Raw genomic sequence first — 23,719 nt, 5'->3', positions numbered from 1 at the left:
TTCTACTGACAATCGAGATAATATGGACTAAAAAAGTATCAACAAAGTAGTTTTTACCTTTCTGAGTTTTCCCTTAACGTAAAAAGACTCTAGGTTTAATCTTCAGAATGGAAATATTTCCTATCTTACTCTATAAATGTAGTTCTTAGCCCTTCCCAATGACTACTAAGAAAACTCCAAAAATTTTGCTTTTAAAAATAATTATAGGGTTCCCTGGTGGTGCAGTGGTTAAGAATCTGCCTGCCAATGCAGGGGACACGGGTTCGAGCCCTGGCCTGGGAAGATCCCACATGCCGTGGAGCAACTAAGCCCGTGCACCACAAATACTGAGCCTGAGCTCTAGAGCCTATGAGACACAACAACTGAGCCCACGTGCCACAACTACTGAAGCCTGCTGTGCCTAGAGCCCATGCTGCCTGCACACTGCAACGAAGAGTAGCCCCTGCTCACCGCAACTAAAGAAAGCCCGCGCGCAGCAACGAAGACCCAACATAGCCAAAAATAAATAAATTAACAAATTTAAAAAAACAAAACAAAAAATAATTACAAATTGAAGAAACTCACAAAACGCAAAAAAAATGTAAAGCATCTACTGTCTTCCAGTTCCAATTGCCACTCAGGCACTCAAAACTCATAATTAGATAATTTGAGACTTTGTGACTATCAGTTCAATTTTAGTCACCTTTCCTTAAGCCCAGAAACCAGGTTAAATCCCTTGTAAATATTTCATGGACCACTCTTTCCTTTCATGTCTATAACAACTATGGCATTTGTAATTACTTGTTTATTTACTCTTCGTCATTTCTACTATTTTACAAATTCCATGAGGACAGACTACTTCCCAAAAACATATTTTCCCTTACTTAAACCAAAATATATTATTTTCATAATTTTTTCTTATATTGACAGTCGTTTCTTTTAATTACAAAAAGCAATATACATGATTTTACCATTAAATACCATTTTTTCTCAAAAAGCTAAATGAAACGTTAACTGGCTTATTAATTCTTACTCAAATATATCAGTATCAGTGGCCAGGGAAATCAAATGACTACCAAAGCATCTCTATAGTGTTCTGTTTCTAAAAACAATTTTTAATTGGATCAATAAATGTTTGATTTTCTATTATTTTATTTGAGATTTATGGTATCTAACAGCTAGGTATGCTTATATGCTTATTTTAAGAAACAAAATTACATAACAGAAAATAGATTAATCAAGTATCCTTCTTAGGAGGTATAAGTAATTCAGTTTCACTGCTAGCCTTGCATGCTTTGGAAATGTTGCTGAATGTATCACCTAGGGTGTTTTCCCAAGTATAGAAAAGACTTACTGCATGAAATAAAAAATGCTACATTGTTATTAAATTCCCCAGGAAGGAGAAGTTTGGAAGAAAACTCCTCTTTTTAAGTCATTCATCACAATCTGATTATGTTAGTCATCTGGTATTCTGTATTCAAACTACACTTTCCTTCATTTGTATGAAAATGAATTAACTTCAGTAGTAAGTGCAAAGTCTGTTTGCTCATTAAACAGGCACATCTTGGAAAATATAAAATTCCTCCAAGCATGAAGGACATAAGCATACAAGTAAAACAAAACAAACAAACAAAAAATCATATTTCTATCTCAGGCAATTCAGTAAAAATTTCCCAAGAGCTATGAAATACTATCTAGATAGCAATCACCATTCTTCTCAAGAACAAGTTAATTCTAATGCTTCAGAATATAAATGCAACGTTCCCTGTCAAAATCACTCCCATTTCTTATTGAATTAAGCGTAACTCTTCATATAGACATTTACAGTTAGACAGTTACAGTTAGATACATGGGTTCCGACCTGCTTCCCAGACAGCTACATATATCCCACACTTGTGTTAAAGCGAAATATTTTCTATTGTTCCTGTACTTTTCAATCTCTTTGCCTTTGGCTCATATTGCTCATGTAAACTCATGTCCAACTCTGAAAATTCTCGTCCTTCATTGTCTATCTCAAATGCCACTTCTTCCTCAAATTCTAATGGGGAATCTCTCTTCTTTTGAGCCACACAATAGTAATAAATATGGCTTTTAAAAATTCTGAAACAGAACATTAAACAAATCAAATAGAAATTAAAAGACTGATTAATATTTATTTTACAAATGTATGGTGAGTTTAACATGAGGAATTCAGCATCTATTTCATGCACAGTATATATTAAATATCAATGTTTTTCAGATAGCATGATGCTATACCTACAAATTACAGGGACCCACCTAACACTGAATAGAACTATAAAGAAACATCACTAAAGAAACTAGATAAAACATAAATATTAAAATAAAAACAGTTTTACATTTAACCAACAAACAGAAATAAGAGATAAAAGGGGTGAGATAGTTCGTAATAGTAACAATTGTCAGAGAATAAATATAATTTTTTAAAATGTGAAAAAATTTTTATAAAATTGTGACTTAAATAATCATGTATCTCCAGGAGGGAAGATTTAATAACATAAAGATGTTAATCTTCCCTAATATAATATATAAATTTAATGTAATTCCACTTAAGATTCTGGTGGAGTTTTAAGAAAATGATAAAATTGTTCTAAATTTAGAATAAATATACAAAAATTATAAAGAAAATTGTTTAAGGAAAAAAAGAAAGAGGGGTTTTATCCAATCATATGTTTAAAGTTATTATGAAGCAACTGCAATTTTTTAAAAGTATGATACAAGCACAAAAACAGAAGGTTTGTAAAGGATTATCAGAAAAAAGCATATGTAAAAGGCATATATATATTGTGACAATAATTCCAATGCAAGCTACTTATTCAAGAATATGGAAAAACATATATTCAAAAGTCTATTCACTAAAATAGTTACAGCAAAAGATTAAAAATAAAACAACTGCCTACCAGAAGAAGCTGACTGGTTAAATAAATTATAAAATAAATTTGCAGTAAAATATTATGCTGCTGTTTGAAAGGAATAAGGTACATCTACAGGTATCCATAAAGTCTAAAAACACAGTGCTTTCCTACAGATTAAATGTGCCTTTGACATCATTTGCCTTGATATTCATTTGCCTATGTTTCCAGACTTTATGGACACCAAATATATGTGTTGAAGATGAGAAAATGTCCAAGACTATACTGTTTAATTAATAAGGCAAGTTTTTAATAATATGCATAGGATATTCCTATTTTTCTTAATTTTTAAAGAGGTGTAAATATATACCGTACATGCATACATATGCTTGTACTTTGCATAGAGAATATATGAAAATATATAAGAGTGGCTACCTTTCTAGGGATAAAAAACAGTTGGAGAAGTGGAGTTGTTAAAGGAATATTACTTTCTATGTTACTATTTCGTTTACAATTTAAAAGCAAAGCGAATCAGAAAAAAAAAAGATGATAATATCATATAGTAAAGGAACACACCAAATGCTGTGGGATCAGGAAAGAAACAAAGAAAAATGCCATCTGCTTCTTGGAATGGTTAAGAGAGGTTTCTCAGAGATGTTGAGGTCTGTGCTACAGCTTGAAGGACGAACAGCAGGAAGACTCCACTAGGACGATGAAGTAGCACATATAAAGGCCTGGCAGGACTGGCTACTGGAGGGATTACAGCATATTGAAAAAATCAGACTGTCCAAATATAAAACACAGTATTTTTCATTCAAGATTTTTGGTCATCCAAGATGTGGATATTTAGACAAAGTGACCTTTGACGTATCTTTGATGCTATGATTATATGATTATATTATATATTATTATGGGTTGGCCAAAAGGTTCACTCGTTTTTTTTCCGTAAGATGGCTCTAGTAGCACTTAGTTGTCTTTGACTTCATTCAAAACAATTTTGTTAGATCGTATTGTGACAGCTGTCGTATCAAGTGTGCATTTTAAAAAAAAACATCAAAATTGGTGAATTTTTGTGTAGCCATTTTAATATTGAGGATGGAAGAAAAAAGCAACATTTTCGTCATATTATGCTTTATTATTTCAAGAAAGGTAAAAACGCAACTGAAATGCAAAAAAGGATTTGTGCAGTGAATGGAGAAGGTGCTATGACGGATCAAACGTGTCAAAAGTGGTTTGCGAAGTTTCATGCTGGAGATTTCTCATTGGACAATGCTCCATGGTCGGATAGACTAGTTGAATTTGACGGCAATCAAATCGAGACATTAACTGAGAACAATCAACATAATACCATGAAGGAGATAGCTGACATACTCAAAATATCCAAATCAAGTGTTGAAAATCATTTGCACCAGCTTGGTTAACTTAATCACTTTGTTGCTTGGGTTCCACAGAAGTTAAGCAAAAAAAACCTTCTTGACTGTATTTCCATATGCAATTCTCTACTTAAACGTAACAAAAACGTTCTGTTTTTAAAACAAATTGTGACAGGCGATGAGAAGTGGATACTGTACAATAATGTGGAATGGAAGAGATCGTGGGGCAAGTGAAATGAACCACCACCAACCACACCAAAGGCTGACTGATCTTCATCCAAAGAGGTGATGTTGTGTATATGGTGGGATTGGAAGGGAGTCCTCTATGATGAGCTCCTTCCGGAAAACCAAACGATCAATTCCAACAAGTACTGCTCCTAATTAGACCAACTGAAAGCAGCACTCAACGAAAAGCGTCTGGAATTAGTCAACAGAAAACGCATAATCTTCCATCACGATAACGCAAGACCGCATGTTTCTTTGATAACCAGTCAAAAACTGTTATAGCTGGGAAGTTCTGATTTATCTGCTGTATTCACCAGACATTGCATCTTTGGATTTCCATTTATTTCGTTCTTTATAAAATTCTCTTAATGGAAAAAATTTCAATTTCCCTGGAAGACTGTAAAAGACATCTAGAACAGTTTTTTGCTCAAAAAGATAAAAAGTTTTGGGAAGATGGAATTATGAAGTTGCCTGAAAAATGCCAGATGGTAGTGGAACAAAATGGTGAATACGCTGTTCAATAAAGTTCTTGGTGAAAATGAAAAATGTGTCTTTTACTTAAAAACCAAAGGAACTTCTTGACCAACCCAATATATGGTTATATTATCCTCTGAAATACCAAAATTCATTTGAAGTTTATAAAACTATAAATATTATACTATTCCACAGACAAAGCAAAAGCAAGGATAAATTTTAAACCTATTAGAAATGAAAGGTACAACATGAATGATTTTAGTATGAAATTGACATAATATAAATTTACAATCCTTCAGCATAACTGTATGAGTACAATTTTCAAAATTCTGCCCCATATAATTTTTCCTTCATAACTGTCAAGTGACATAAGCAGCTGTTATCACTATTTTTTGGATGGGAAACCGAGGTGAGAACAATACATGTTCCCAAAGACATATAGGTACATAGAAAAAAGACAAAATTCAAATCTTAATATACATCTGAAGAGTCAGTAGAGACTGAATTAAAAGACCTTTTTTTTTTAAGCTGAGTATATATAAACCTCAAAAAACGCCCCAAAACTAACAACCATATTTTGCAGTTTAGGATGCATGCAATATTTCTATCATTATTCTTTACGTCATAACAAAAATTATAAAATGGTCTAGAAATAGTTCAGTACTTGCATGAATACTGTTAACTCCAGAGACAATCAAATGCTTAGCCTCTAAGCTTGTAAGGCAACAAAGTCAGACAATCAAAAACAATGATTTACAATATTCTATTTAAAGTCTGAACCCATGCTGAGGGGGACTATCTTAACTATAGCCCAGAGGCCTTTCTGTTTGACTCATGTCAAACATAGATAAAGACTTAATGACTAAAGTGAAATTTCTAAACAAACATTTTACTATTTTAAGTAAATATTGTTGTAATAATTTTTTTACTTGTGATATAGTAAAAACAGTAACAGAGAAGATAATATGCTGAATCACAATGCTAGGAATTGCTCTTTGATAGGAGAGTGAAAAACATCCTATTCCAATAAAATTATACAATATCTGAGACCTCAAAATAATCTAGAGGAGGATAGGGAATGGGGAGGAGAGAATAATTGGTGTTAGAGATGAAACAAATTGTCTATGAGTTGGCAGCTGCTGAAGATGGGTAAATTATGTATGAGCATTCACTATACTACTTACTTCAGTGTTTAAATTTTATAGTAATTAAATACATATATAACTATCAACCTTAATAAATGCTGCATTTTGCCTCTTGAAATTCAGATACCACTACGAATTCAAAATAATGATCGGAACTCCTATATATATATTGAGGCTTGAGAAGAGTCATCCTGTATTCCATAAGCCTTGCAGGCTAGCATAAACTATTAGGTTATGTTTGAGAACACATTCCCTCTATAAAAATTAATAAGTAAAAGAATTAGTGAATTCATCTACCTTATTAGGAATTACTAAAATTCAAAATCCAGCAATGCTTTGGGTCAACACAGAGTTTTCTACCTTCCCTCGTGACCTTATATGTATATAAATAGCCACCATAATGTTTGTAGTCTTTCCTTTCCAGAGGATTCAAAACCACCTTCAGAAAATCTACATATACACATAATTGTCAGTAGCTCAAAGTTTAAAGGAGGGGTTTGAAAGAGAATACAATGACCATGCACCTCTATGCTTTAAAGGCCCCAAGTGCTTTTCAAGGCTACAATTAAACATGGCTTGTTGTAGACTGACTGATAGAGGGGATCTGAATTATTCCCTAGCTGGTACTGCATTAAACCATTTTTCACTAGAATTCCTTTTTCCAGACAGAGCAATACAAGCTCTACTGCCAGGTAAATGTCCTGGGAGAGACTGTCCTATCACGTAACAGATCAGGAAGTAAATTTTCATTTCAGAGGAGTCCTTGGAGGAATATTTTAATTTTGCTTCTGCAAACACACATAGTATATCCAGTTCCCTTCTAAAAATTTCCCTCTCTCTCTCTCACACACACACAAACACATACACACACACACACACACACACACACAGTCCATAATCAGGCTCTAGTTTAAAATGCACCCGGTTGAAGAGGAGTAATGAATAACAATGCACCTCATCATCTGCCTGCCGTAACCGGGCAACAGCATAACGCCTCACTGTTGGATTGGTGTAATGAGAGGACAACAGCTCCAAGGAATCCTCTACATCCATTGGCTTCCATTTTCCCAGAAGTTCCAATGCCTGTTTGGCCTCCTGGGGTAGATCCCAATTAACACATTTCAAGAACTTCGTCAAAGCCTAAAATCAGAAAAGGTTTAAGAATTAGAAACAACAGCTTATTCTGGGATAGGAAGGGTCAAGGGTGACTAAACAGAGCTCAACTTGGACTTGATGGCAGAGTCACAAAGTCAACGACTGACTCCTTACATAAACACTTTGTTTAGTGTTTAGCATACACACAATCCTAGAAAAACACTGCAGAACAAGGAAAAAAAAATCATGTTCCTTGTAACTATGTTTTTTTCAGGTCAAACCACTATGAATTTTTAAATTTTCTTCAGCTTTTCTTCATTTTGCTTTTGTTATTTTAAAACACTGCAGACCTCAAGACAGGGAAATAGTTGATGCATGTCTCACGAACTCTGAGATACCTTAAAGAAAACCTTCATTTTACAACATCGACATGTGAGACATAAGAGATTGCAGCCAGTGAATGAGAGTCCAAAGTCAAGAAGGGCAGAACCCCACTCCTGAACACCTCCCAGAGTCAATGGTTTTCCTAGATATGCACATACAAGGACTCAAATGAAGTCAAATATGTATGTCTCTTTTACACAGGGAAGTAACTATTGGGGAATTAGTGTTTAATGGGACAGAGTTTCAGGCTAGGAAGGTGAAAAATTCGGGAGATGGATGATGGTGAGAGTTGCACAACAGTGTGAATGTACTTAGTGCCACTGAACTGTACAGTTAAATATGGTTAAAATAGTATGTTTTAATACTATTTAATACTATTTAATACTATATTTAACATACTATGTTAAAATAGTATGCTCAAATTTGTATATAATCTCAGTGAAGTGGCTTGCCCATCGTCTCAAAATGGTGACAGGCTAGACCCAGAATCTAAATCCATTGACCCTCAGCCCATGCATGTTACACCAGATGGCTCCTCCTTATCATTAAGGTACTGCATCTCCTACTTAGCTAGGCCCATGCCCCTTGGAGCCATTACTCCACCAACACTTATTTCCTAAATCTGTTGTAGGAAAAAAATGGGGTGCAAGAGAAGGGTCACGCCCCAGGTCTTGAGTGAGTCCCTGGGACTGGCCACCTAGTGAGGGTCCTTGGCTTCGCACAGGAAAGAATTCAAGAGCCAAACACAGTAAAGTGAAAGCAGGTTTATTTAGAGAGATACACACTCCACAGACAGAGAGTGGGCCGGCTGAGGAGAGTGGTCATGGGAAATACACGTTCCATAGACAGAATGCAGTCTGTCTCAAAAGGCAAGAGTGGCCCAGAAATGTGGGGGTGGTTAGTTTTTATGGGCTGGGTAATTTCATAGGCTAACGGGAGGGGGGATTATTCCAACTATTTTAGGGAAGGGGCAGAGATTTCCAGGAATTGGGCCACCGCCCACTTTTTGGCCTTTTATGGCTGGCCTCAGAACTGTCATGGTGCCTGTGGGTGTGTCATTTAGCTAATGTATTACAATGAGTGTATAATGAGGCTCAAGGTCTCCCGGAAGTCAAATCGTCCTCCATCTTGGGCCTATTAGGTTCTAACCAGTTTTTGTGGTATCCTGTTCTTAATGGTTGTATCATTCTTTTAATGGTTGTGCCCTGCTCCCTTCCCTCCTGTCTCAAATCCATTCCCAATTCCTGTCAATTATTTCCTGGCAATATTTCCTGTTGTTCCCCTCAGATTGACTCTCACTACACCAAACATCTAGAGTTTGGCACAGCCTTCTAGCTAAGAGCCTCAACACCAGTTTCTTTTCTAATCATTTCACAGACTGTCAGACACTCAAGCTGGAAGTGATTTTATTAGCACAAACTCCCACTGTCAGCAGAAATTTACCTTATAATACCTCTGCCCAAAAGAGACCCAATATTTACCTAAGTAATTCCAGTGACTAATTTCCAAAGTACTCATTGTATTTATAGACAGTGAAACAATTCTTGTTGTTTTTTAAACCTTGGCTTCTTTCTCAAAACATTCCTTGATACCTCTCACCACAATCCAAACCTGTGACTCTCATTAAGCTCTCATTGCCCCTCTATGCTTCAACCAAGCTAACCTATTTTATAATGACTAACTCCTGTCTATAAGGAGTTCCTTCCTTCCTTATGCTCTTCACCAAAACTGTAGTGTCATCTTCTTTAAGGCCAGCTTGTCAAAATCTCAACTTTTCCAGGCAGTTTTCAGCAACTTTCAGCTCTTCTTTTAGTAGCTGCCTCAGTTTTACTATCTTCATTTAAATGATGCTCTTCTAACTACCAAATGCTTTTCTGGGCATTCTTATGTCTACAACTGGAGTCTGCATCCCCCAAGGATAGCTATCCATTTCTTCTGCACCTCCTACACACCATTTAGTGCAGTGCTCCTTCTCCATATAAAAACATGGATTGCCCTCCTAACTTATTCTATGCATTTATTTTTCACTTCCAAAATGTATTTCTAGACTGAAAGTGGAAACAAAGCAATACTTCTTAAACAACTACAGTGAAAGCTTTGCCATTTCACAGTACATCAGTAGTCTTAATAGAAATGTGCAGGTATGTACTTATTATAAGCAAATCTTGCAGCAAGCCAAGGTACTCAGTTCAGCAACTGAAACAATCTAACTCCCAGATTCTCAGATTTATAGATTTATTAGTAAGATTTATGGAATACACTGCTGCCAGGGAACCTAAGACACTGTACAAAGATTTCACAACTTGATAATGCTAAATGTTACAAATGTAAACAAGGAGATAATAGAATGAAGGAGGAAACAAGAAGAGTAATGAGAAAGAAAGGAAGTGTAACAATTTGAAGACAGTGATAATAATGATGATACTTAATCTCAGGTCCTTTAAAGATGCTTTATTGATCTATGTAAAACAAAAGGTACAGGATTCAAATGCAATTTTATCCCTAGAACTTCCACAGATAGTATAGGCTTTAGACTAAGCCAAGGTGTTTGGGTTCAGATCTTAATTTCCAGCTCCATCAATTATTACTGTGTCACATGGAGCACGTTATTTAACTTTTAAGTGATCTATCTCATAAGGTCGTGGTAAAAATGAAATAAGTTAATGAATATAAATGCTTAAAACAGCATATATATATATATAATAAATAGTTGATAAATGTTAATTATTTCAACTCTGATATTATTGTTATTCTATTTTTGTTGTTGAGTCCAGCATCAAATGTTAACATTATTGTATGTATTACCATGTTTTATATTAATAGCAATAAATGTTTTGTTAACCTCCTTTCTGATCTTAGAATCACTTCATTGTTATCTCCTACTTTTAGAATCATGATCACATTTCAGAGCTGAAAACACTGTATTTATCATATATATTTCTAATATTAACTTCTACCAACTAAATTTTGGAATTTACTACCTTGTTGCTAAAGGAAAACCTGTTCTTCTACTCAGGACACTTCTGACATCAAATGTGTGGGTTGTCCACATGAACCAATTCCCTAATTCTCTGCAGACACTGAGTGTCCTACAATTTAACTGAATTCTGACACTCAGTGCAGATTGCAGAGCTTAAGGGGTTAGTCTCACAAGACTGCTTCCCATTTCAGATGCCAAGAGCAAACACTGGATTCTCAGGTACCCATACTTCAGCCCAGCTTGGCTACATATTGGGAGTTCCCATGACCCTTCCTCAGGCTCAATAATTTGCTATAATGGCACAAAGAGTTCAGAGAAATAGTTTATTATTGCTGGTTTATTATAAAAGACATAAATGAATAACCAGGTGAAGAGGTACATTAGGCAAGGTCCAGGAGGGTCCCAAGCACAGGAGCTTCTGTCCTCATAGTTAGGAATGTGCCACCTTCCTGGCATATGGATGCATTCACCAACCCAGAAGCTCTATAGGTTTTCATAGAGATTCCATAAGGTAGATACAATTGATTAAATCATTAGCCATCCTTGAGTTATTAATTCTATCCCCAGCCCCTTTACGATCTCCCCTCCTCCCTCCACAGAGGTCAAGGGTGGGGCTGAAAATTCCAACCCTCTAATCAGAGGTTTGGTTCTTTTGGCAATGAGCCCCACTCTCCAAGAGTCACCTCATTACCATAAATACAGGTATAGTTGAAAGGGGCTTGTTATGAAAAACAAAAGACACTCCTCTCATCCTTACCACTCATGAAATTCCTAGGGTTTTAGAAACTCTGTGCCAGGAACCAGAGATGAAGATCAAATATATGATTTCTTATTATATCATCATATCACAGCTATTCTCCTAATATTTTAAATTCAAAACATTCAAAAATGAAATATCTCCTTACCCTGCTCCTTCCACTTGCCATATTTCCTTATTTCAGTCACTCAGGCCTAATTCTTGGGAATTACCTCCAAGTCATTTTACACATTATCCTCTCCTTCCTTTGTTCTCCAATACAGCTCTCAAAATCCATACATAAGCCTCCTAATTATGTCTCTTTTTTCATTCTCAGCTCTGCTCCAATCCACCTGGTTCATCTTCCTTAAAACATCACTTGTTTAGACACATTCTGTTTGCTTTAGGGGTTTCCTATTGCCAGTGATATCCAACTCCGAACCACAGAATTCAAGGCTCATTACAATCTGATTCCACCTTTTCTATTTAAAGAACGTTTCATACAAACTATTCTGTCTCCTGAACCTAACACTCTGCCTTACTCATGCTTTTCTTTCCCATGAAAAATGATCATCAAGTAAGAATGACCATCAAAGTCTGTTCAAACTTCAAGACCGATCTTGGCTCTGTAAAACCTCCCTCATATCATGGCACACTGATCTTGTTCTCCTTCACGTCTCTATTGTAGTAATTACCTGTTTACTAATAAGACAGTGACCCTTTATCAGTTACTATCCTCTACCTCCATTTTGGTTGTGTGTAATTATCTTTTCCCCAAAACAGTTTTAATTTATATGAAATTTACAGGGACATAATTCCTCGAAGCTCAGAGCCTTAAATAACACTAGGCCAAGAGTTGATACCAAATGCTTGCTGAATTGAATTCATTTCTGCTATGGTTTGCCATCAACTTCTTGCCAGGAGGCACAAATATGATTATTGTCCTGATGTCACTGTCTCAGAAGCAGCCTCATAAAAGCATTCAGTGTGCATCACTATTACCTTCACCATTATGACTCTTCCTACTATTTTTGTTCCCTAAGCATAATGGAAAGGCATTAATATAACGGTTATTTTTCATTAACATTTTAATAAGAAAGGCCATTTACCATGTTAAAAGCTGAAATTTTTTTAAGCTGAATTTAAAAAGTTACAATAGTCACATTTTGAGTTCTGCAAAAATGAGTCACTTCCTATATGCTATGGACCACAAAATTAAAAATACTTCATAAATTCAACTGATTTTGTTGGACAAACTTATTACTGTGAACTTTTCAGTTACAACATCAAGTCTAGACTAGAGGGCTTTTTATCCGAAATGCTTAAGACAGGCCATTTAGAAAAAAATAGGTGGAAAGACCAAATTTATTATTATTTAAATTATTTATTTATTTAAAAAATAAATAAGAAGTACAACTTTGTAAGAAAAAATTTCCACCAACTTGTTTCCTGAGCACTGCTTTCTCTCTAGGAAGTCTTTTCAGTCTTAGGGTTCAACTGTCAAATAACCTAAATCACAGTTCCTGAGAAACTGGCACTGAACGAATTTCTTTTATAAATAAATTAAAGGACAATGGTACAGGAGTATTTATTTTCTACAAAACCCATTTTAAATTATTACAAAGATACAAATGTAGCTATTTTAATAATTATTTTGGTCACTTCAAGATCAATATATATTTGGTTTTCTGAAAAGTGCTTCCTAAACAAAAAACAGTGTTCACTCTACTCTAGTGATCTTAAGAATCCTATAATATGTCCTGAGAAGTGAAGTTTCATCACCTACCTTTCAAAAAGTTGAAACCAATTAGTTAAATGAAACTTGTCACACACTTTATATCACTTGAGCATTTTATTTCTTTTCACATATCTAGAAGTAATTTAATTTCAGTGGGAAGTGACGACTTGTTAAAACAAACAGTTTTCCTTGGAAGCCTTTCTATCTAAGGGAGTTCTGCTTTGTAAATCTATTCTATGCTTCTTGAACCTATACATTCTAACAAGTTTAATTCAATATCTTACTGTGTATTTTTAGACAGCACTGTGCTGCATTCAAGATGCAATTTCTGTGACCAAGTTTATTCATTTAACAGAGTATCACGATACTAACTCAATCTTTTTATAAAATGCAAAAATCATAAACCTGTGCTTCTGCTGATGAATCTTTCCTTTTTTTGCAGGGATAAAGAGAATAACACTCAAAAGCTATAGCAAATTTAAAATTCCTCTCTCATTCTTGTTATAGATATAAAAAGACTGAATATGATTCATCTACAAAGAATTTCCCAAGGCATCAATAAAAGATAAAGAAGAAAAGCTGAAGAGTTAAAATGAGCTGTAACTGGATTTTTATCTTTACTTTAGAGACTAAAGGAAATACAATTGTTTCAGAAAAACAAGTTAACATAGTAGCTAAAGACAATCTCATAAGATTGTAAACATTCATTCATTCTCACATAATTATATATCTATCTGACAGATATTAATTTTCCTGATGCTTCTCTGTTTTGCCCACAATGCATTTCAGAATTCCTGTTAAGGCATGCATGATGCTGTATTTTCTGTATAATCCTCTTTTCTATGACTTCACTGACTACCTTCTCTACTAACTCATAAATGTGAGCCTATCAAGAAGCAGCATTTGTAAGCTTTGATTCTGCACAGGTTCCTTAATCTCTCTAAGACTCAGGTTTCCTCATCTGTAGAATAGTAACAATAATACCTATATTGTGGGGTTGCTGTGGGATTTCAAATATCCCTGACACACAGTGATTGTTTAATAAATGCTGGTTATTATTATTATACCTTAACAGTTAGTCTTTGAACCTATGTTCTAAGAATTTATCAACTATTTTATGAACTAGAAGAGACTTAAAGTTCACTATAATTTAATGGACTCATATTAAATATGAGGAAACTATGACATTAAATATGTCAAAAAGCTTCTTTGTGACAATAAATAGTAAGCCTCAAAACTAAGTCTCTACACTCAAGTCTAGTGCTTCATCCCAATTCTGTCTCTCCAGAAACTTTATCTACTCCATAGTTTCATTATGGAAAGCAAATGTCTAGTTCTGACCTAGCCTCTATCCTCATGCCAAGCTGGATGCCATTCTACCAAGTCAATTTACCATTTCAAATTACATTTCTCATACTCTCTCTCTAGCCACATCTCCTCCAGAATTCTATAGTTCTTTAAATAACATAAATCTTTTGCTGGCTACTCAGGCTCAAAGAGGTGAGAAGAATGAAGATAAAGTGAGTCAACATTTACTCTGCACCTACTATGCATTAAGTACCCAACCAGGTTATTCATCTGTATTATCTCACCTGTGAAGGAGAGTTGTCATAATTAGAAAAATGAGGAAACAAAGCTTCCAAAGCAACTTGCCTCACCTTACCCAGTAAGAATAAGTTGTAGTGCTGGAAACTGAGCCTAAGTCTCTCTGACTTAACCCATTCAGACATTGTCTATACATCAACAAATAGGTACATGTGTCTTTGTGTTTTAAATTTTTAAAAAATGGAGTAACAATATATATTACTCTATAAACCTTTCTTTTTTCAAGTTTGACAATAAGTCTGTATTTCTATGGCAGTTTTACTTCATTTTGCTCATTAGCAACAAAGTTTATAGATAATTTGATATATGAAAATATTCAAGAAACTCACTTTTTCTTGATTAGTAAGATAATATCTAAACTTCCATACAAGATCTTGTTCTTCATATGTAAGTTGCTTGGTTGGTGGATAACTCACAATAATCTACAACAAAGAAAAAAAAACTACTTTTGTCAAATAAAAAAAATCTTCCTATATATTTCCATTTCATTTAAAATTTTTCATGCATTTAAATATATCTATAATTGAACTATTATAGAAGGAGAATATACATGCAGACAAGACTTAAATTTGCTGTACTTATCAGTTCAAAAAGTATATTAGAGTATAAGAGGAGAAAAGGATAAGATAAAAAAAAGTCAAGTTCCATATTAAAAAAAAAGTATGTAATTACAGAGCTAATTTACTTCAACCAAAGACACAACAAATCCAAATAATAAAAACTCCCCCCGACCAAACTACTGCATGCAAGATAGGCTCAAGGATTGTACAACACAGGGAATAGAGACAATAATTTGTAATAACTGCAAATGGAAAGTAACCCTTAAAAATTGTATAAAACATTTAAAAAAAAATAAAAATGAGGGAAAAAGTCCCCTCCCCCCAACACATACACAAGGAAAAGGGAAAAAAAAAAAAAAAAAAACACCCAAATGATAAACATTTCTCTTGTTAAGTCAGCGGAAGCTCAGGCAATGTATCTTACGGCCAGTTTCTAAGAACACTATATCAAGAAAGCATATACTATTTGCAGTTCTGTCTCTAGGGCTCATGTATTTCCTGAAAGCCCCAAAATGATATAAAACTACAGAAATGTGAAGTTGTCGAAATTACATAGGGTTCATTAACCTGTGTCTGAATCACTTTTAAGTGATGTGCTATCGCATCAGTTGCAACCAAACTACCCACTTAATTATTTTTAAATTAATATTTTATAAATTCTCTTACATTCAGTTGATCTCTTGTGGCAGCATTAGGTTTGAGATCGTGGTCAGAAGGTCCACTTCTTAAACTCCGGGCAAGTTTGTGGTGTTTGCTCTCAACTAAATTTTCCTATAAATTATTTAAGAATATTAAGTAACAATGTAAATTTTACCAGTAAGCAGTTTCAACAGCCATTTAGAAAAGTAAATAGTTACTTAAGACCAGTTTATAATATTTAACATTTTATTCGTGTTACAACTTTAGTCTCCTATGTATCTTGTGGTGATAGGGAAAGTAAGCGTAACTTATGCTTCACCAGGTGCACCTGAGCATGCCATTCCAGTTTCTTGTTTTAACTCTCCGTTGTATTCAAGGTTTTATACCCTCTACCAACTCAAATGTCACCTTCACTCCAAAATCTCCCCTGGCAACTAAGATTAAAGCACTCCCTCTTCCTATGAGCTACTAGTGACTTTGTGATATAATTGTATTATCATCTTAGAGTTTAACTGCCAGTAGTAACTGAGGGCAGGGACAATGAGTGACCAAAATGCTTAACTATTTTACCTGTGGCCCAAATCGTTAGTTTTGAACATACTGTCTTTGCTTAAGAGACTTTATTTTATTCATTTTTTCATGTGTGAATTGTCTGTTCATGTTTTTTTTCCTAATTTGGCTTTTTGGTCCTTTATTCTTCAGTTTTTAAGAGTTCTTTACATATTAGATATTCAGTTCTTTGTCTGTGATGTATGTCACAAATAGTTTCTCCCAGTTTGTCAATTGTCTTTTGACTTTGTTACAGTGTTTCTGCCATGCAAATTTTTTAACATAGTCAAATTTATCAATCATTTATTTTGTTGCTTCTGGATTTTGACTCAACATTAGAAAGTCTTTCCCTACACTGACAGTAAAGTACTAGTAAGGTTTCATTTTAGAATATTTAAATCCCTGATTCATTTGGAGTTTTTCCTTATATATGGTGTGATGTGTGGATTTGATTTAATTTCATCTTTTTCCAAATGGCTCATTCCCCAGCACTATGCTCTAGTGATGAAATGCCACCTTTGTCAATTTACATATGTACTTGGATGTATTTCTGGGGATTTTAGTCAGTTCTACCAGTCCATTTGCATATGTACATGTGCTAGTACCACACTTGTAACTATAGAGTCTATTTTATTGCCTGATACAGTGATATACCAGCTTAGCGGCACTCAATGTTTGTAAAAATATATTCCTCTGTTTAGTTAATACTAATGGCTACAAATTAAAGTTTTTTAACATAGGGGGTAAGGAGGGTAGCTTTTTTTCTTAATCTTTTGTTTTGTTTTTTCTTGATAGTATTTAAAACTAAAAATTGTTGACAGAGGTCCTAGATCTTTGATTTTTAATTACAGCATCCATAATATTAAACCTATAATTGTTGACGAGCATTTTCTTTAGAAAAAAATACACTAAATATACAGATATCTCATTTACCTGACATTTTGATAGAAGTTAATATGGTCCCAGTATGACAAAACTTGAATACTCTCAACCACTTTGAAGGTAACCATTAGTGTGTTTCTAATATCCAGAATGCAAAATACAATTTGATTTTATAATGAAAATTCAGTGTCAATTTTATTTTTATTTTTTAACGTTTCTATTGGAGTATAATTGGTTTACAATGGTGTGTTAGTTTCTGCTTTATAACAAAGTGAATCAGTTATACATATACATATATCCCCATATCTCTTCCCTCTTGCGTCTCCCTCCCTCCCACCCTCCCTATCCCACCCTTCTAGCTGGTCACAAAGCACCAAGATTATCTCCCTGTGCTATGAGACTGCTTCCCACTAGCTATCCATTTTACATTTGGGAGTGTATATATGTCCATATATACACTACCACTCTCTCACTTTGTCCCAGCTTACCCTTCCCCCTCCCTGTGTCCTCAAGTTCATTCTCTAGTAGGTCTATGTCTTTTTTTTTTTTACATCTTTACTGGAGTATAATTGCTTTACAATGGTGTGTTAATTTCTGCTGTATAACAAAGTGAATCAGTTATACATATACATGTTCCCATATCTCTTCCCTCTTGCGTCTCCCTCCCTCCCACCCTCCCTATCCCACCCCTCTAGGTGGTCACAAAGCACCAAGCTCATCTCCCTGTGCTATGCAACTGCTTCCCACTAGCTATCCATTTTAGATTTGGTAGTGTATATATGTCCATATATACACTACCACTCTCTCACTTTGTCCCAGCTTACCCTTCCCCCCCCCATGTCCTCAAGTCCATTCTCTAGTAGGTCTGTGTCTTTACTCCCGTCTTGCCCCTAGGTTCTTCATGACCATTTTTTCTTTTTTTTTTTTAGATTCCATATACATGTGTTAGCATATGGTATTTGTTTATCTCTTTCTGACTTACTTCACTCTGCATGACAGATTCTAGGTCCATCCACCTCACTACAAATAACTCAGTGTTGTTTCTTCTTATGGCTGAGTAATATTCCATTGTGTATATGTGCCACAACTTCTTTATCTATTCATCTGTCGATGGACACTTAGGTTGCTTCCATGTCCTGGCTATTGTAAATAGAGCTGCAATGAACACTGTGGTACATGACTATTTTTGAATTATGGTTTTCTCAGGGTACATGCCCAGTAGTGGGACTGCTGGGTTGTATGGTAGTTCTATTTTTAGTTGTTTTAAGGAACCTCCATACTGTTCTCCATAGTGGCTGTATCAATTTACATTCCCACCAACAGTGTATGAGGGTTCCCTTTTCTCCACACCCTCTCCAGCATTTACTGTTTGTAGATTTCCTGATGATGGCCATTCTGACCGGTGTGAGATGATATCGCATTGTAGTTTTGATTTGCATTTCTCTAATGATTAATGATGTTGAGCATTCTTTCATGTGTTTGTTGGCAATCTGTATATCTTCTTTGGAGAAATGTCTATTTAGGTCATCTGCCCAATTTTGGATTGGGTTGTTTGTTTTTTTGATATTGAGCTGCATGAGCTGCTTGTAAATTTTGGAGATTAATCCTTTGTTGGTTGCTTCATTTGCAAAGATTTTCTCCCATTCTGAGGGTTGTCTTTTCATCTTGTTTATGGTTTCCTTTGCTGTGCAAAAGCTTTGAAGTTTCATTAGGTCCCATTTGTTTATTTTTGTTTTTATTTCCACTTCTCTAGGAGGTGGGTCAAAAAGGATCTTGCTGTGATTTATGTCACAGAGTGTTCTGCCTATGTTTTCCTCTACGAGTTTGATAGTGCCTGGCCTTACATTTAGGTCTTTAATCCATTTTGAGTTTATTTTTGTGTATGGTGTTAGGGAGTGTTCTAATTTCATTCTTTTACATGTAGCTCTCCAGTTTTCCCAGCACCACTTATTGAAGAGGCTGTCTTTTCTCCATTGTATATTCTTGCCTCCTTTATCAAAGGTAAGGTGACCATATGTGCGTGGGTTTATCTCTGGGCTTTCTATCCTTTTCCATTGATCTATATTTCTGTTTCTGTGCCAGTACCATTCTGTCTTGATTACTGTAACTTTGTAGTATAGTCTGAAATCTGGGAGCCTGATTCCTCCAGCTCTGTTTTTCTTTCTCAAGATCGCTTTGGCTATTTGGGGTCTTTTGTGTTTCCATACAAATTGTGAGATTTTTTGTTCTAGTTCTGTGAAAAATGCCAGTGGTAGTTTGATAGGGATTGCACTGAATCTGGAGATTGCTTTGGGTAGTATAGTCATTTTCACAATATTGATTCTTCCAATCCACGGTGTCAAATTTAGATCTATTAACTTTATTTTATTAAGCTAGGCACAGGATCTGTGAAGATACTTAGGTGTTTGTTTCTAAGATTCCCAAGTGACCTTTGTTTTCTAACTTTTTATTCACTTTTCCCCCCTATTTCTTCCTTTGATGTTAGGCCATCAGCCATTACTTCCTGCTCTAATGAACTGTATTTACTCATCATGTTTTCATCTTCCCATATACTACTTTTTATCTATTTCGTTCTGATTAGGAAGGTAATTAATCTAATTAGAAATGTATAAAATAAGGAGAAAATAGTTCAGAGTGATATAAATGAATTCTAAGTGTAAATATCACAGTATCTATTATGTTACTTTAAGGATTTTTTGCCTGGAACTTTCTAAATCTGAAGTCACCAAATTAAATCTCTGCTGCAAAGTAGGAATTCTTCCTCTTTCTTATTCCTGAGAGAGCTATCATCTCAACAATTCAATGCAGGTATATCAAAATCATCCAAGACACCATAATCCAAACTGAATAGTTCTAGTAGCTACAATAATCTTCCCTATTTTTCAACAAAATCAGTCTCCCTAAAATTTCCATCCATTGATCTTAGTGTTATCTTCTGGTATAAATTAATTTCCCTTCTGTTATAATGACAATCTTTCAAATACTTGTTTCCCCAAGTCCTTCAAGACTGCATTCCATAGTTTTTTCAATAATGCAAACAAAATGGTTCCCCAACACTATACTATCTTGACCTTATTTTAAGGTGTTAATATTTCTTGTAAAGATTCCATCTGAACCTGATTACATATATCAATAGCTGAAGTGAATTTATCAATGACTTTTAAATAACCAATGTAGTTACAGATATAGTTTTTGAAACGAAAGTGTATGATGTGGATCTAAGTCATAATCACTCTGGAAAAAAGAATTTTCATAAGAAATTTGACAATGACTCACCATAGACATCTGAGGGTCAGGAACTTTCACTATCTCAAAGCTTGTCAAGATTGGAGATGACTCATCACCATCCTGGATTACAGCATAACAAGTTAAAAAAAAATTTTTTTTAACCAAATGGTTAAAATGTCATACATGATCATGTACACTCTAATGTATTTTAATTTTTAATGAACATCGTTCCTCCCTTTAAAAAATTATCTTCATTCAACTATATTTTAAAATACATATCCATTTTTTACCTTTTGTTGCTGATAAAATATTTTGAGAAAAATAAACTCTAACAATAAAAAAAATCTGTATTATAGTTTTTAGAGATATCAGGTCTGGAAATTAGTAGATTGTCTTTGTCCAGATTTTGTTTTAAACTTTGTTTATAATGACTGAGTCAAAATAGTATGTCCTAATTTTCAAACGAAGAACAAGAAACCAAAGAGTATAATTACAATATGGTACAATGGATCTGTCGCACCATTTGCAGAAACTACTAAGTGGATTTTGGTAATTTTTCAAATTATCACAATTAATTTCCACTCAGATAAGTAGAATTTTAAATGTGGGTTAACATTACTCAAACTTATATATGACTAAAAACTCAGCAGCATTGCTTCTCAGAGGATACTTACTCAACGCAATGCAAATTTGAATAGCAAGAATCAATCCATCAATTCTTAAGAAATAAATCAGTCTTATTTTGTTGGTATTATCATTTTTGAAGAATTTTGGCTTTTACTTTTATCCAATTCAGGCAAGAAAGGTAATTCTGAACAATAAATGTCACTGCATACATCCTGGAAAAGGATAAACTAATTAAGGTTGAAATTCATTTCCTCACGACTGTACACCTAGCATCAAGTTTTTCTGTCAATTTCCAAATGCTAGCATATTTTCAATTTTAGATATGAACAACAAAATCAGGAGAGACTGAAAGAAGGGAAGTATTGTGACTTTACTTTAGGTTCAGTAATTGAGTCCTAGAGAAAACCACAAATTCCCACAGCCATTGTTTAACAGGCTGGTTCTCAGTCACAACATCAGAAAACACATTTATCAGCCAAACTGTGACAAGTAATCTTCACTAAGGCTATCTGTCACAAAAGACAGGTGACAAGAAAGTCTATTTCCATTAGATTCAATACACTGGCCCAGCAATCTTTACACTAAGTGGAAATATGACAGGGTAGGTAGACAGGAATTAATTTATGGGCAATTTTCAAGAAGCAGTAGAAAGGGGTCAAGAACCTTTTCAAAAATACTTGAAATTCTTCTAATTTCTGTTCTGTTATTATTTAATCTATCATCAAAGCTGTCTTTCAAAAGATCCTTCAAGTCTCCAATGATTGAAAGTACCATCACCATTAGCATGTTTCTGCAATACAAACTCCATATGGGCAGGAAATATTGCTTTTAATGAAATTACATATAGTAAAAATGTAAAAAGTGATTTTATTAAGATGTATTGGTAACAAAACAATTTCACTCACCTACATTTCCCTTTTTAATATAGTCTTTCTAATGAATTAACAAACAATATTAAATAGTCTACCTTCTTATCTATTTTTTCCCCCAGAGATTACTATTTATAAAATAAAAAGCTGAAACAAGTTAACTTTTCCCTAACCTTTTACTTTAGGAAGGGGTACAAGCTAAAGGGAAAAATACATTAACTTGAAAAGTACCAGAAAAATGATCACAAATTAACTATACAAACCCTAAACCTGCATTATGAAAACATCTTTCAAATAGTAATTTAATAGTTATAAAACATATATTTTTTAAAAATCACTTGTGACAACTTTAACAAATAACACTAATGTGTAAAGGTAATTTAAAAGTGCTGCTTCTAATGAACAAATAAACTGCATATAGCTTAGCTCTATGCTAGAAGAAATATTATTCTATTATGCCAGGTATCGAAAGTCTGTCCTCATTCACACTGATTCTGATTTGCACTGTCCTCATAAGCACTTGTCTCAGTACTTCCAAAATAACAGAAGGTACTTAATTTATGTGGTTTTGAACTATGCATACTATTATTTCTGTAGTACTAAAATGAAGACCCATAAATAAGCATTTAAGGCACAGATATTTTTCAAGTACCTAGATATCAAATATACAACTACTTTCTTTTGGTAATGAACAGACCAGAGCAAATTCATAACTTCATATTCATTACCACTCAGCCTACTGATAACATGGTTTCCTTAATTCTGCATATATTATATAAATGAACATTTATAAGGTATTTCATAAGTATACTTATGCTGGAATTGTTACATATACAATTCCAACACATTACATACACACTCAAATAACAAACATACCCTTACCATTCAATAGCCTACCACATAAAAAATATGATTCCCTCTTTTTACTTTTCAAATGGACACTAATTGTTAATGAAGCTACTGCTTTAATGTCTTACTTGCCAATTTACAGAACAATTAATCAAAAAGTTTTTAATCTCTTGTATATTTATTGAATTCTATAACCCAGAACTGCATTATATGAGTGATCAGCTTTTGTAATCTTGTTGTAGCTATATGATTTGATTTGTGTATATACAAACAGCTGCTGCTGACAGCTGTCTGCTGCCATTCTGCAGCCAAAGAATTCATCCCAGCAGGAAAAACAGTAAATTTTTTTTAATGTTTCCCCTCCCTTCTACTTTAGAGACCATAAACAGTTCCAAGGAAAATACCTTTTCATAATAAACAATACCATATTCCTTATCATCACACTTGACACATCGAAACTCAACCATCAAGTACATGAAATTAGAACTTCGTTTTTCACTCTAAAAGAAAAAAACAAGATTTTTTATGAAAAATGATTTTCTTCAACATCAGTTTGTATCATTATTCCCAATTCAGTAATACATGGATTCTATCAAATATAATTTAAAATGTAACAAATTTTTATTTCATTATTATAAATGCACTGTTTTACATAGCACTACTATTTCATTATATACAGCACTACTGTTTTATCCAGAAGTGTCTACTACTCACTTATAACTCCCTCCTCAAACTTAATGACATTTTTGGTTTATTCAGTAGTATGAATTCTATTATATAACATTTTAAAGGTATTTCATATGCATTTGCAAGTTAATTATTTTATTTAAAAAAATTTGTATTTCTGGGCCTCCCTGGTGGCGCAGTGGTTGAGAGTCCGCCTGCCGATGCAGGGGACACGGGTTCGTGCCC

The 23,719-nt window shown here is 34.2% G+C and overlaps 1 protein-coding gene across 1 annotated transcript in view; it reads right to left on the bottom strand.

Annotated features, from left to right (window-relative positions):
- Positions 1-23,719, bottom strand: part of PIK3C3 (phosphatidylinositol 3-kinase catalytic subunit type 3) — a 146,190-nt gene that overhangs the window by 70,199 nt on the left and 52,272 nt on the right. The window contains exons 6-10 of the mRNA XM_060119274.1: positions 23,212-23,307; positions 20,511-20,582; positions 15,831-15,935; positions 14,934-15,026; positions 7,021-7,206 (exon numbers count right to left, since the gene is read on the bottom strand). Coding sequence (XP_059975257.1) covers positions 7,021-7,206; positions 14,934-15,026; positions 15,831-15,935; positions 20,511-20,582; positions 23,212-23,307 — 552 coding nt within the window. The remainder of the gene's footprint in view (positions 1-7,020; positions 7,207-14,933; positions 15,027-15,830; positions 15,936-20,510; positions 20,583-23,211; positions 23,308-23,719) is intronic.

Source organism: Mesoplodon densirostris, chromosome 15 (genome assembly GCF_025265405.1).
Source record: "Mesoplodon densirostris isolate mMesDen1 chromosome 15, mMesDen1 primary haplotype, whole genome shotgun sequence".
NCBI lineage: Eukaryota > Metazoa > Chordata > Mammalia > Artiodactyla > Ziphiidae > Mesoplodon > Mesoplodon densirostris.
This window is presented reverse-complemented; position numbering and strand designations above follow the sequence as displayed.